The 15183-nt window shown below is 49.7% G+C and overlaps 1 protein-coding gene across 7 annotated transcripts in view; it reads right to left on the bottom strand.

The window, feature by feature from the left end:
• The window catches only part of GRIK4 (glutamate ionotropic receptor kainate type subunit 4), a 392975-nt gene that overhangs the window by 69161 nt on the left and 308631 nt on the right, over window positions 1–15183 (bottom strand). For all 7 annotated transcript variants that reach the window (XM_088843015.1, XM_088843018.1, XM_088843016.1 and 4 more), the window contains one exon: window positions 12987–13190. In XM_088843015.1, coding sequence (XP_088699141.1) covers window positions 12987–13190 — 204 coding nt within the window. The remainder of the gene's footprint in view (window positions 1–12986; window positions 13191–15183) is intronic.

The raw sequence follows: 15183 nt of genomic DNA, 5'->3' as shown, positions 1-15183 counted from the left end.
GTCTCATTGCTCCTAGTTCTTCCCCACTCTATCTGTCCAGCTGAGTGGATGCCAAGGGCACTTGGGCTCCTCAAACTTGACCGTGCATTACAACCGCCTGGAGGGCCTGTGAAAATGCACGTTGCTGGGCCCTACTCCTGGACTGTCTGATCCAGCAGGTCTGGATGGGACCCCAGAATTTGGGTTTCTGACAAGTCCTAGGTAATGCTGCTGCTGCTGCTCCAAGGACCACACTTTGAGAACCACTGCTCTAGAATCTATTTCCAGACAAAAGATCTAATCACATCACTGCCCCCCTTAAAGAAACTCCAGCAACTCCTTGTGTGTGTGTGCGTGTGTAGGCACTCAATCGTTAAGTTGTGTATGACTCTTAGTGACCTCATGGACTGTAGCTGGCCAGGCTCCTCTGTCCATGGGATTTCCCAGGCAAGAATACTGGTGTGGGTTGTCATGTCCTTCTCCAGGGGATCTTTCAGACCCAGAGATTGAAGCGGTGTCTCCTGCTTGGCAAGAGGATTCTTTACCACTGAGCCACCTGGAAACCCACAGCAACTACCTACTAGCTTTCAAATATGGTCCAAACCTCCTACAGTGATATTCACAATCTGTCCCACACTTTCTCTCCAGCGTCACCTCAAGCCCTGATCTCTCTTTAACCTACGATGCGGCCACGTTGCTCTATTTGTGTTCCTTAAACCTGTCACATATTTCAAACTCCATGTCTTTGCCCACACAGTTCCCTCTGCCTGTAACTCTTTCCTCTTTAGCTCCTGTCAAATTCCTACTTATCCATTAAGGTCCAACTTGACTATTACTTCCCTCAGAGGCATCACAGAGTGTTAGAATTACCATGGACTTTGATGTCAGGTTTGGCTTTGAATTCTAGAATCAATCAACTTGTTAGCTAGGTTAGTCTCTCTGTTCAGCTGGAGCTAACCTCAGCATCCTCACTATAAACTGTGAATAATAACATTTATCTGTAAGATGGTTGTGGGAGAGGAAATGATGCATAAAAAATGCCTGGCAGGTAGTAGCTCCTCAATAAACAATAGCTATTATTATTGTTATTGCTGCTCTAAAGTCTTGCCTGGCTTCCTGGAGCGGAATAACTTCTTTTTTTCCTGTATTCCTATGAAATTTTGTATATGATCCCACTTTGCATATATCTCATGCTGTGGTCTCATTATTTTTATGCACTGGGCCTCATTCCTATTATAGTTGGGGGCTACTGTACAAATTATAAAAATTGATCCTCCTAGCAAATTTAGTGGGCACATGACTTGGCAAACGAAAGATGTCTTTGCAGAAAGAAAATTTACAGGTGGATAGCAGCTCACACCAGAGCACACGCTTGGTGAGCTGCGTGAGGCTGGGTTTCAGTCCCCACCCACCCCTTTACAATATACAACTTGCACAACCGTCCTTGGAGGCCCCGTAAAGGCAGAGTGTGAACCTAGCGAAAGTAAAAACTGGGTCTTATTCAACCTGAAGTCACAACCAGTGTTCAATCAATGCCTGTAGGGACAGGTAATAGTGCCTGAGGATGGGAAGCACTTAAGTAGGGTGAGTAGGGCCCTGTCCCCAGGTTCAGGAAAAGCATCCTTAACTCCTAGAGGGAAGGGAGGTATAAGACCCAGGGTTAGTAACATCAGAGACTCAGGCTTTGGAGAAAAATCAGCAGCTGAATTACCAGATACTTTGGGGAACAAGGGGCTTCTCTTGTGGCTCAGCTGGTAAAGAATCCGCCTGCAATGCGGGAGACCTAGGTTCGATCCCTGGGTTGGGAAGATCCCCTGGAGAAGGGAGAGGCTACCCAATCCAGTATTCTGGCCTGGAGAATTCCATGGACTGTATAGTCCATGGGGTCTCAAAGAGTTGGACATGACTGAGTGACTCTCCTTTCACTTTGGGGAACAAGACAGAAGATAAGTGTCCTCATGCCCAACCGGACCTCTTCAAAGCACCTCTGACCTCAGACTACAGCCCATAGGTGACACCTCACCTCTGCCATGTGAGGCAGGCAATCAGGACTACAGGACTCTTAGGAGATATTAAGATCCCACTTTTTGCAGTTTCCACCCCCACTCCTGCCCCAAATCAGTTCCCTACTGCCTGGCTCTTCTGTGTCACAGCAAGCCGATCTCTCAGAAGGCTTTCAGATGCCTTAATTAACCCACTTTCACTTACTCTGCAGACCCTCACTCTCCCAAACAGCTGGTACTCGGCTGGGAAGGCAGAAATAATTTCCAAGAAGGGAGACTTCTGACAAATTTCCCAGGCCATTTTCTAGATACCCATGGGGTTTGGAGGCATTCCCAGTCTGGAGCTGCTGGGGTAGCTGTGAACATAACTGAACTGCAAAACCCCTGGGATTCCCATCCATAGCAGCTTCTTCAGTAGAAAGAACCCTCCCGGAATCTCAGGACAGCCAGACAAAGCTCTGCTCTCTTTTCCTGAATCTGTGGCTGATTCTCTGGGCCTCATGTTCCGCGATCCCAGAGAGGGAACCATCTTGACACTGCTTCCTGGGAGATGAGCATGTAAGCTGTGCGCCCTCACAGCTGATGTACACTGTCACTCCCTGGTCCTGCCCTGCTCTGGGCTCCCTTAGCAACCTACTCACCTCTCTCCTGCCCACCCTGGAGCACACGGTTTCTTTTAAGTGTCTGTATTCTGCCTACCTCCGTATCACCTCGCCTGTAAACTCTCAAAGACAGAACCAAATCTCATCTATCCTTTCCCCCCAAACCTCCCTCCAGCACAGTGACTGGCTCACTGTGTTAAATTACTATCTGCTGATTGATTAATCAATCCATGGCCCAGTTTTCCAAGCCTCAGGTTAACAACTGGGTTGATAGAAACCTGCTAAGGAATGAACTCCCTAAGTTTATTCAGGGAACACTTATCACCTGGTCTTGCTCTGCATGACCTAAAGGAACGGTCTGATACACTTCCCTGTGTCCCAGGCACTGTGTCAGGCGCATGTGGATAGCAAGAGGAATGAGATACTGTGCTTGCCCGCAAGGTGCTGCCAGTCTCACTGCCGCTAAGAATCCAGCCCAGCGGTCCCCAACAAGGAGTCATTTCTGCCTCCTGCTTTGTCAGTTGAAAACGATGTAGTTTATATCTATAACAGAGCTTTATTCCATACAACTTGGTGTTAAAATAACTTCTGCCATCTGTCTGCCTTTCCAGTGGGGGAGCCCCTGGAGGAAAGAGACCTGGTTTCAAATCCTAGTGCTTCTAGGTGCTGGCCTCTCTGGGGCTGTGTTCTTAGTCTGCAAAAAGGAAGCAGTTATAACACCCACTTCCCAGATAATGCATTTGAGGATGTAAATATCATCCATGTGTCCCTCTCAATCTGGCCATGCAGCACCTCCTCTTTTTTTGCCATTCTTCTGGTCCAGCCTATTCCTTCCTCTCCATTCTCCTAGCAAGAAGATGCAGAGGACAGGAAGGTTATAACAAAATCACGCTCCATTCCAGCCACCAGTTCTCATGCATCCCTGGTGGTGCAGTAAGACGCACTCAAGACAGGGGTCTGAATAGCGTATGAATCTGGGCTCTGGCTGCTTGCTGTGAGTCTGCGCTTGGGTTCATTGCTGACTCTCTGAGCCTCCATTTCATCTGTAAAATGGAGTAATAATCCCTCTCAGACCATGCACGGATTAAATGAAATAGCATCTGCCGAGCTCCTACATAGTGGCTGCCTTTGTCAGTGGCTGTCATCGTCCTCCTCTCCCTCCTGGGGGCTCAGCTTTGAATAAGGACACGGTGCCTTCATCAGATGACCACTCTCCCCATTCTAATTCTCTACAGAGCCATGGAGAGTAAGAGGAAAAAGTCTGAAGGCCCACGACAGAGCCCTCAGCTGAAAGCCGGTGATGGCCAGGTAGGATATTGCCTGGGGCTCATGTTCATTGCAGGCTGAGGGGCCAGAGGCCCAGCCACAGTCTTCTGGGGGGAGTGCACCCCCGCCCCAAATGTGCAGAGAGGACAGCGCTCACAGAGACAGCAGCACCCAGCTGCACGGGCGGTAGCCGAGACAGACATCTCAAAGAAAGGCACAGCGGCTGCAGTTTCAAAACTGCTTTTATTGGCTTTTCATCGGGTGGGTGAAAGGACTCGAGTCACAGAAAGGAACCTTTGAGGACTCCAGATGAGACAGACAGTTGTAAGGGAGGGTCTGACGAGAGATGGAGAGCGAAGGCGGTTGTGGTCCAGGAAGCAGCCCAGGGCTCTGCCCCTTTTATTCTCAAGGACAACAGCCTGTGGATAATGAACCAGACAAGATGGATTTCCTCCCTTCCCGCGTCTCGGGGGTTGTATGCAGGGACCACTGCTTGACACACATGCCGCAAGAAGCCATTCCAGGAAGGACCTTGCCCAGAGTCAGACAGCCTTCCCTCTTCTGAGAGGCACGACGACCTGCTTAAAAGTCCCCATGAAAGGGGAGCTCCCCGACTCCATAGGTCCTAGAATGAAATGCTGAGACCCCACACTGTTGCCGTTTTCTCCTGGTCATCTTCACTGACGCTGCTTTCATTCGGGCCCCATCCTGCCCCCTGCATCACTGGACCACTCTCTGATAAGCATAACTGAATCCGGTCTTCCCACATCCAGTTCATCCCCATCTCGCCTCCCGGACTAACTTTCCGGGACCAAAGCCAATTACAGCACTCCTCCCCTCCTGGAATAAAACAAACCAACCACCTCTCTCTCTTCAAAAGCTCCCCATTAGCCCTCTGGACATAGTTTAAATATACAAACACATACATCCTGTCACCACTGGCCCCTGCCTAGAGCTCTACCCGCCTCCACTCCCTGCCAGACTCAATGCCAGCCGCACAGAACCGTTTGCACTGCCTGGTATAATTTCAGTATTTTCTGCACCTAGAATATTCTTTTCTATTGAGATGATGCTCCTCCATCCTCAACACTCTGTTCCATGGCCCCTTCCTGGGTGAGTCCTTCCCTGCTCATTCCTGCATATACCTTGTTCGTGCTTCCACCAGCCCTACCAGTGTCGCTCGCTGCCCCTGTGACCACGTTATCTGCTTCGTGACTCAGTTTCCTCACCTGGAACATCTGGTTGTCTTGAAGCAGACAAGTCAAGTGTGTAAAACAGTGCCTGGCCCACAGGAAACAATAAATATCGGTCCTTGTTACCTTCATCATTGGTGTTGTTCAGTCACTAAGCTGTGCTAACTCTTTGCGACCCCACAGACTGCAGCACGCCAGGCTTCCCTGTCCTTCACTGTCTCCTGGAGTTTGCTCAAACTCACATCCACTGAGTCGATGATGCCATCCAACCATCTTGTCCTCTGTTGCCCCCTTCTCCTCCTGCCTTTAATCTTTCCCAGCATCGGGGTCTTTTCCAAAGAGTTGGCTCTTCGCATCAGGTGGCCAAAGTATTGGAGCTTCCGTTTCAGCATCAGTCCTTCCAATGAATATACAGGGTTGATTTCCTTTAGGATTGACTGATTTAATCTCCTTGCTGTCCAAGGGACTCTTCAGCATCTTTTCCAGCAACACAATTCAAAAGTATCAATTCTTCAGCACTCAGGCTTCCTTATGGTCCAACTCTCACATCCACACATGACCACTGGAAAAACCGTAGCTTTGATTATATGGACCTTTGTCAGCACTGTTAGTATTATTAATAGAGCATGTATCACCAGCACTGGAATTCGTGGTTCACTTGTCTCTTTGAGTAGGTCCTGAGCTCCTTACCAGCAATCCCTCCCATCCAAATGGTGCTTGTCAGGGAGTGGGCACTTTGATGAATGAGTGAATGAGTGCATTGCTGAGTTATCACTGGAGCCCACCTCCTCCTATCTGAGTAAACCCAGGGACCAGGCTTTAAGAGGAAGAGGAAGTCCCCGCCTTGAACCTGGCCGTCACATGGGAAAAGAGTTGAGCATTCAGTTTTAGCCCCTGGATCAGTATCTTGAATTCAAAGAATAGAATTCCATGACCTATTTTCAGTTAAAATAGTCTCTGGCTTCAAGGTGAAAAGGAATCCCAGGGGACTAGTTGCTCTTTTTTTTTTTTAGTTCAGCAAAATGTCTCTCAACAACTTTCCCAGTGGATCGAGGCCACAGACAGCCCACCTCACCAGGTCTCGGCAAACCCTCTCCACAATCTTTTCTCCTAGGGGCCCAGGAGGGGAAATGGAATGAGGCATTTCAGCTTCATCTACACTTAATTCATCAAAATGTCATTGGTAAGAGCTATTTGATGTCCAAAGCTTATGAGCCTTGCATCTAAGCCTTCTAAAGCCCCTTTTTCTTTGAACCTAAATGGGCTGTTCTGCCAACCTGGCATTGACTGCCAACAGGGGACTTGGTTCTGAGCTTTGAAGCTTGAGGGGGGCTCTCTCTCTCTTCCCGAATGTGCTTTACTCTTTCCCAAGCTGGGCCCCTAGGATGTGAAATGCAATCTCTCCCCTTCCAGGACACCAGCGCTCAGGGCTGAACCCACAAGAAAGCTTCACACACAATTGGGGGAGAGGAGAAGGGGTCAGAGAGGTCATCCACTCACCTTACAAATAAAGGGCAGCCCCTTTATGGGCCAGAGTCAGACGTGGGCACCAAGTTCTGGGCATCCTCCACAGGCTCTGCCTGGAAAGACCCCTCGGAAGAGAGCACGTTTCATGGCTGGAGGGAGATGAGGGTGTAAGTCCATCAAGAGAGGCCGTGAGGACTCAGGTGCCCATCTGCTGGCTGTGGGACCGGGGGTGAGTCATTTGTATTTCTAAGCCGCAGGGTGTTCACCCATAGATCCACTTCACAGAGCCATTATGGAGGATAAAGGGTCAGTGCTGTGAAAGCAGTTTCAAACATGAAATCAACGCATATGTGTGTTGGGGTAGGGTAGGGGGGTGACTAGGACAACAGCCAGGACAGACATACCCCCGACTGCACTGCTTCCGAGTGACCCATTCATGTTTGGCGAGGACCCCAAGCCCCTTCACGAATGCGCCGTTCCCCCACCCTCTGTCCTGCCCACTGTGATCCCCACCAGGATTCCACTTCAGCCATGTGACCATTCCTGCCTCTCCCCAGTGCCTAAGAGACTCACACACTCTCAACTCCCAGCAGCTGCTTCCACAAGCGATTTCATTGTAAACAACAGCCAGCCTTTCAGCTCCACAGCTCCTTCTAGCTACAGCCCTTTATCTTGCTTTCCCACAAGAGCGAAGCTTCTGTAAAGAGTATTCCACAATGATTCAACCACTGCAGTGTGATTTCAATCCAGCCACCCACCGAAACCACTCTTGTCCATGGCTTCTGCATTCTAAATCTGATGGAAGGCTCTTTTGTGCTTTCTTTCAAGAGGTGGGAAGCTTCTTTACCTGCCTCTCTCAGCAGCCTTCATAGTCTCTCCTCCCTCACCTCCCCCTTGAATGTATGATTTTCTCCTGGAGGGTTCCATCCCTCCTCACAGCTTCAAACCACCTACAGCTCACCAACCACGCCAGCACCTACACCTGGAGCCGCAGAGCCCACTCTAACCAACTCACTGCTGAGCATCTCTGCCTACGTGTCCAAAAGCTTTTCACAGTTACCATTTCCAAAGCAGAAATCATCCCCCTCTTTCCTCCCAGACCTGTTTTTCTCCTGGGTTTTCCGCCTCAAAGACTGGCACCACCATCCACCCAGATGTCCACATCAGCGTCCACATGAGAAACCTGGGTGTCAACCATTCTATTCTTGTCCCCCTCCCACGGGCCAAGTCCATTCAGTCCTTGAGTCCTGACAATGCATCTGTTAAATAGCTTCCTTACCAAATGGAATTTTACTATGATCTCATTTAAGAAAAAAACTTGTAAGTACCTACTCGTTAAGAAATCAGAAGGGATCATATTGAAATGTTAACCATGGGTTTTACTGACTGGTAGAATTACAAGTAATTTTTTTGTTTGTTTTTTAAAACACATATATTTTATTTTATTATTATTAAAAAAAATTTTTTAAACACATATTTTATAAAGATTGTATTTATTGTTTCATCGCTAAGTCTGTCTGACTCTTTTACGACCCCATGGACTGTAGCCCTCCAGGTTCCTCTGTCCATGGGATTCTCCAGGAAGGAATACTGGTGTGGGTTGCCATTTCCTTTTCCAGGGGATCTTCCCAAGTGAGGGATGGAACTCCTGTCTCCTGCATTGGCAGGAGGATTCTTTACCACTGAGCCATTCTATATTACAGAAAAATGGTTACCTTTGAAGACAGCTTTTGAAGGCTTCTTCTGACTCCTAAGTTACTTTTGGTCCTCATCACCTCTTGCAACAGTTCAATCTTCTCCCTGGTCCCCTGCCTCCAGGCCTTTCCCATCCCTCCACCCACCCATGTTCCACACTGTAGAAGGCCATATAGACCACTGCCCACTTCCTAGGCTCACTTCCCACCACGCTCTGTTCCTGGTGTAGTATCCTAAAATGGAAACTACCATGCCCTTTCCTGTCTCCAGGCCTTGGACTCTGCCTGGTTCCCTCCCTCCTAGCTTGGTCTTCTCTCTCCACATCCCTGCTCTCCCTGGCCAACTCCTCCTGGAGTTGTCAAGCATCATCTCCTGCAGGTGTCCTTCCTACACATCAAAGGCAGAGTCAGGAGGCCCTCCTCCAGTCCTCTCACCAGCCCCTCTACCATCCCAGCCTTTCTCACTCTGCTTTTATGCAACTGGTCCTCCATCAAAGAGTGACCTAGTGTCATCTCATTCATCTCTATATCTGAATACCTCCAACAATTTCAATGAAAAATTCACTTTAAATAAATATACTGGGGTGACACAGGAGGATGCTGAGACTGTTCCAAGGGCATCTTCTTCTTCAAGCTTTAGTCCATCTCCTCCTCTCTGCCAAGTACACCTCCACCAAAACACACCATCACTGCTGTGGACTCAGCTTGTGAAGGGTTTGACTGGGGGCAAAATGAATCCAGACCCAAGAGGCTCCCAAACAGACACACTGCACTTTTCCCCTACCCAGACACGGCCCTGGGGGTGAGAGGCCAGTCACCTGCCCAGTTGATGTGAAGCCACTTGTTTTCACTCCAACCACACTCCTACTTTTAACAGGATTTACACCAAAAGACACACTCTGATGATTTTCAAAAGTAAGCAAAAAATATGTTTGAATGCCCTTTCATAACTAACACGCCATGAGTGCAAGCCCCACAGTCTTAGGTAAGCAGGTGACTATGGATATGAAAGACTGAGGCTCTAGAATACCCAGTGGAGATGACCTAGGAGATGACCCTTTACTCTGCACCACTCTGTATCCAGGAGGCTACTGCATTCCTCAAATGATCTAAATAAAGAGATTCCTGTGTGTCAAACTTTCTGTGGGTGTGGGCATGCTCATGTGTGTGTTATTTTAAATCCTTACAAAAATTCTTTCTGGATAAACACTGAAACCCTGGGGGATGGGGTGGGAAGGATAAAAAAAAAGTTGCCCAAGAACACACAGCTAGTAAGTAAGTGAATTGAAATTAGGTTTAACATCAAGATTCCTACTCTCAGACCATGAGCATTGAAGTCAGCTCACTCAATTGTGTCCGATTCTTTGGGACCCCATCGACTGTACCCCGCCAGGCTTCTCTGTCCATGGGGATTCTGCAGCCAAGAATAGTGAAGCGGGTTGTCATGCTCTCCTCCAGGAGATCTTCCTGACCCAGGGATCGAATCCGGGTCTCCTGTATTGCAGGCAGACTCTTTACTGCCTGAGCCACCAGGGAAGCCCCAAGTCAGCTGGACCAGGGCTTAAATGCTGACTCTAAACTTACCAGCTGTGTGATCTTTAGTAGGTTATTTAACCTCCCTGAGCCTGCAATTCCTCATCTGTATGTAACTGACAGATTTAGGTGAGATGACCTCTGAGGTCTCTTCTGTGTGGGACACTGACTAGCCAGCCAGCCCCAAGGCTTTGCTGTTATAACCTCTGATCTGTGCAACTTGGGGAAGGGGTCACACAGTGGGGCTGTGGGCCTTAGGACTGTTGTGATCCTAGGGGACATCAGGGCAGACATATCAAGCACTGAACTTAGATCAGGGCCAGCATATGTATTGAAAGAATGGGTTAATTCCTTAATTAATTAATACTACCCAGCCACGTCTTGATGAGACCAAAGAAGCAGTGTTTTGACTTGAAAGCAGATCTGGGGTGAATTTTAAGATCCCAGTCTGATTGCCCAAATCATTCAGTATGAAGCTGCATGTCCTTGAGTCCCGGATCCTTTCCTCTTCCTGCCAGTCCACGTCACAGCTCATTAAGGGGCTGATAAGGGGATGGCTGTGCACCGACTCCGACATCCCTGAAGTCACCCCACAAGTCACAAGGCAGCCCGAGGGAGCTGAAGACACGACTCAAGGCCGCTGAGTGCATGAGTAAGACAGGAGGAGGATGGGCGGTTCAGCTTTCTGAGGTTTAGCCACTAGAGGGCGCTTTCGACCGGGGGTTCTAAACAATAGGACCGCCTTGGGAGGGATTCTGGAACTTAAGAGTAAGAGCCAAACACCCTTTTTTGCTGAAGCGTGGACATCGTCGGCTAGGAGTTTGAGCCTCAAAGATGGCAGAAGGCTTCACCCCCAGCCTGTCCCTGTGAGAGGCTCTCAGGGCCCCCTGGGCCTTCCATGGTCTTCCATTGATTGCCTGCAAGCCTCACTCTGCCAGCAAGGCCTCCCTCCTGGACTCTAGGAACCGGACAATTCATGGTCTCACTGAACAAGTCTTGCTACTGGCCCTGCTGAGTCACTGCAAATGTTATCAGGAAAACTCCTAACCACCATCCCACCTCAGCCCTTAAATACCTTCCACACGCTTTTGTCTGTATAGAACTTTCCATCATGCATTGCCAAGGACGGCTTATTCAATACCCCTACTAACATCTTTATCCTTGAAGACTGGGATTTAAAAAATGTATCTCTTATCCCAAGTTCGGTACATATAAAAGGTGGCGTGCGTGCCCAGTCACTCATTCATGTCTGACTCTTTGCGACCCCATGGACTATAGCCCGCCAGGCTCCTCTGTCCATGGGATTTCCCAGGCAAGGATCCTGGAGTGGGTTGCCATTCCCTTCTTCAGGAGATCTTCCCAATCCAGGGATCGAACTCTTGTCTCCTGAATTGGCAGGCGATTATTTACCAGTGAGCCACCTGGAAAGTCCATATACAAAGGATCACAATCATGTTAATTTAATAGATAAAGAGATGAGAGGAAAGAAGGAAAGAAAAAAGCAAGCAAAGGTGAAAGGGGAGGAGAATACAAAAGAAGGGACTGGGCTTATGCGGAACTCCTTTGGTAACATCTCCGTCCAGCTGAGGTCGTGTGCTATGGTGGGATTCTGGAGTTAGATGCATCTGGGTTCAAATCCCAACTCTGTCTCACCCTGACAGTGTGCCTTCAGACAAATCATTCAAGCTCTCTGTTTAGGTGGCACATTTGTAAAATGAGGATAACAATGGACTATTAATAAAAGGTACGTTCCGAGAGGATTAGAGATAATGTATGTAAGGTCCCCTACACGTTGGCACTGGCTGGGAGCCTGCAGGGGCTCCTTCTGCACTTGGAAAGCACAGAGAGGGACGGGTCAGTTCAAGGTCACTCTAAGAACCTAGGTCTGTGATCTCTGCATTGGGTGCCGATCACCTACCCTGACGAGAAACACGCAATTGTGGAAATACAGACAGTGAATTAATAACAACTTAATTTTTATAGATGTTAGTAGTTTGTGACAAGAAAACAAGCACTCTGGCCCTGAAAGAACTTTCTAATCTTGCTCTAACCGAAAGATGATTGGCATTCTAGGATGCTCACCTACCTTTTGATCAAGTCTTCACACTCACCCTGAAAATTTATAGCCTTCCCAAGTGCACCTTGGCCCTGGTCTCTAAGGGCACATTAAGGATTTCAGACAATAATACAAGAAGTAAAAAAATAGCCGTAACTGTGATCAATGCTTCCGACAGTTGGTCCCTTTTTCCTTGTTATTTAACCGTGTCTCTTTGACAGCCCTTCTCAAGCATCAAAGCCAGCTGATGTAGGTGTGTTCTACACTCCCAGGATCTGTCCAAGCTCTGCCAGGGGTACTGATTATCAAAAAAGTCATCAAAACTGAAACTCCCCTGGTGGTCCAGTGGTTGAGAGTCTGCCTGCCAATGCAGGGGACACGGGTTTGATCCTTGTTCCAGGAACTAGATCCTGCTTGTGTGTGTGCTAAGTCGCTTCAGTCGTGTCTGACTCTTTGTGACCCCATGGACTGTAGCCCACCAGGTTCTTCTGTCCATGGGATTCTCCAGGCAAGAATACTGGAGTGCGTTGCCACACACTCCTCCAGGGGATCTTCCTGACCCAGGGATCAAACCTGCGGTTCTTATTTCTCCTGCATTGGCAGGTGGAATCTTTACCACTAGCGCCACCTGGGAAGCCCTAGATCCCACATGCCACAGGGCAACTAAGCCTGTGTGCCACAGCCATTGAGCCTGTGCATCCGGGAGCTTCTGCTCCACAACAAGAGAAGGCACCACAGTGAGGAGCCTGTGCGTGGCAGTCAGAGAGTCGCCCGGTCTGCTGCAACTAGAGGAAAGCCCTTGTGCAGCAAAGAAGACCCAGCAAAGCCAAAAAATAAATAATTAAAAAAAATCGGAACAAACAAAAAGCACCTGAATTATCCAAGAAGTGAACCCAATCTCTAAGTCGCGTTTATTGGTCAAAGCCTCTATTCCTTAGACAGGTGATAGACTGGGACCAGAAGAGCCACAGGGCAAGGATCATGGTGGTCTTATTCACCAATGACCAATACCAATGTAGATATACCACCAGTGCCTGGCTCAGGGAAGATTCATGCAATGAATGGACAAATAAATGAAAACAGCATGACTGATTGAATAAACAGAGGGCTCACGAGCATAAAGCACAACCTTCTGTCCTTCCATCACCCTCCACAGCCCACCCTCAGATCCAAAGCACCTGTTCTTTCCTTACCCGAGCGATCAGCTCCCCGACCATGCCGGTCCAGGTGCCATTGGCCTCGGGCACGCCGTACACGCCGTCCCCGACCAGACGGATCTTGTAGTTGAACCGGAGGATCTCTGCCAGCTCCTTGAGCATGTCCACACAGAAGCCCTCGTAGCGGTCGTTGCCTTCCATTTCCTGGTGGTTCCCCTTCAGCATTAAATACGGGTTTTCCTGCAGCAAAACTGGGCAGCTGTCATTCTCATCTTAGCACTGGCGACTCAGCCACATGTGATGAGGGGACTGGGGACACAGGAGGGTGGGGAGACGGGGTGGAGGAGGGAAGTGGCTTGGGTAATGCGACACTTTGGAGGCAGCAGTTAGCTTCCTTTCCTGACTTCAAGGCATTTCTCTTACCAGGAACACGCAAGGGTCTCACTGCACGGAGGGTCCAGTGGAAGTCCCTCTACCTTGTTTAAGGTCATCGTCTGACCCCATCTCCCATTTCATTCCATCCTTCCCCCCACCTTTCCTTTTGTTTATTCCACACAGACTGATCTCAGGGCATTATGAGATGCAAGGATGCTGATGACAGAACAGATGAGGTTCTTAAATGCATCGTATGACCGCAACCCAAGGCAGAATGGGTCCAGCCATGGGTACTGGGAGAAGGGCTGGGTCTCTCAGGTGAAATGTCCAGGAAAGGTTCCATGGAGGAGGTGGGATGCAAGCTGGGCTCCAGAGGATGACAGAACACTGACAGACAGAAGTGGCGTGGACAGAGGGCTGCATGGGCAGGGGAAAGGCAGGATCAAGGACATAATCCCCAGTGAGATGGAACTCATCCCATTCAGCAGATGATGGAGGCGCCCTTGAGTGGGAGCCTGGCTTGTGGGTGGGGGTGGGATGGGAGATAAATTTAAAAAGATGAATTAGGGTCAGCACGGGCTTGGATGCCAGGGCGAGGTACATCACACATATATAGTAGGGAAGCACTCAGAGCTTTAAAGACTCAAGGATGTGAGTGAAGAATATGACAAAGCAAGAGAGGGAGAAGGTCTGGAAGTGAGGACAGACCCTCTCCTGGTAGGAGATGCTGAGCTGCTTTGGCTCAGCTGGGTTTCAGAGCTGGACAAGTCACAGAGAGGGTCAGGTGGATGCCAGGATGGGTGTGGGGCACAGAGGGAGGATCCTCAGACCCTTGGAGCCTGAGCAGGGGACTCAGGATGCTGTCATCATGGCTGTGGATGGTTTGAAAAGGAAGAGGTTTTGGAACATGTTGAATCTGAGGTGCCGGTAGGCGATTCAGGAGCAAATACGCGACTGAATGTTGGAATACGGAGTGAGGGCAGGATCGGGGGCACAGATGGGGCGGTCTCTGGATAGAGGTGGTGGCTGAAGCTGCAGGATATGGGAGACTATGGAGGGGGAAGGACAGCGGAGGGATAAGACCTGATCCGGGGGCGGGGGTGAATGAAGGGCAGCCACAGAGCAGGGCAAAGCAGAAGCAGCCAGAAAAGCCCCAAGTCAGGAAAATGTGGTCATGAAGGTCAAGGAGGTGGGGGTTTTGAGAAGAAGAAGCCAGGCATTCCCACCCAGAGAGGAAGCAGGGCTGTGAAAGGGCAACTGGGTTGTGTCACTGGAGATGTTCAAAGGCAGATTGGGGGCATTGGAGGGAGGTGATGGCAGAACCCTGCAGGGATGGGCGTGGGTGAGAGGTGCACCGGGGAGGGCCCGGCTTGCTGGGCGGTTAGGAGATGAGGCCCAGCCGGCAGAGCACTTCTCCACCCAACCGCTCCCAGCCTCATCTTCTCTTCAAACCTCAGTTCCCCTCAACCAGCAACGGCGACCACCGGCCCCTTGATGGAGGGTCCCCTAACCTGGAGGGTAGTCCAAGGGCAGCAGGGTGTAGGTGAGGTGGTCTTAGGATGGGAGGGGCCAGAGTATACGTGCAGGTGGAAAGGGAGGCATCCCTAGAAAAGGCAAGACAGAGAAGGAAGAAAGAGAAGGGCGAGTGAGGGCAGCAAGGTCCCAGGAGGGCCAGGGTCGAGGCGAGCTTGAGTCCGGGAACTGGGCCTGGGGGTGGAGAGCACAGATGCAGGATCAGAGGGGAGGGTGGAGGGCAGAGGTAAGAGCTGCGCCAGAGTTGTGCTGGGGGCAGGAGGGAAGGCTTGGTTCCTCTGGAGAGGTTTGCTCAGGGGATCCGATGGGGGTGACAGAGAGGAGC

This window comes from Moschus berezovskii, chromosome 14, assembly GCF_049115385.1.
Source record: "Moschus berezovskii isolate FMDL1 chromosome 14, NW_MosBer_1.0, whole genome shotgun sequence".
Lineage (NCBI taxonomy): Eukaryota > Metazoa > Chordata > Mammalia > Artiodactyla > Moschidae > Moschus > Moschus berezovskii.
This window is presented reverse-complemented; position numbering and strand designations above follow the sequence as displayed.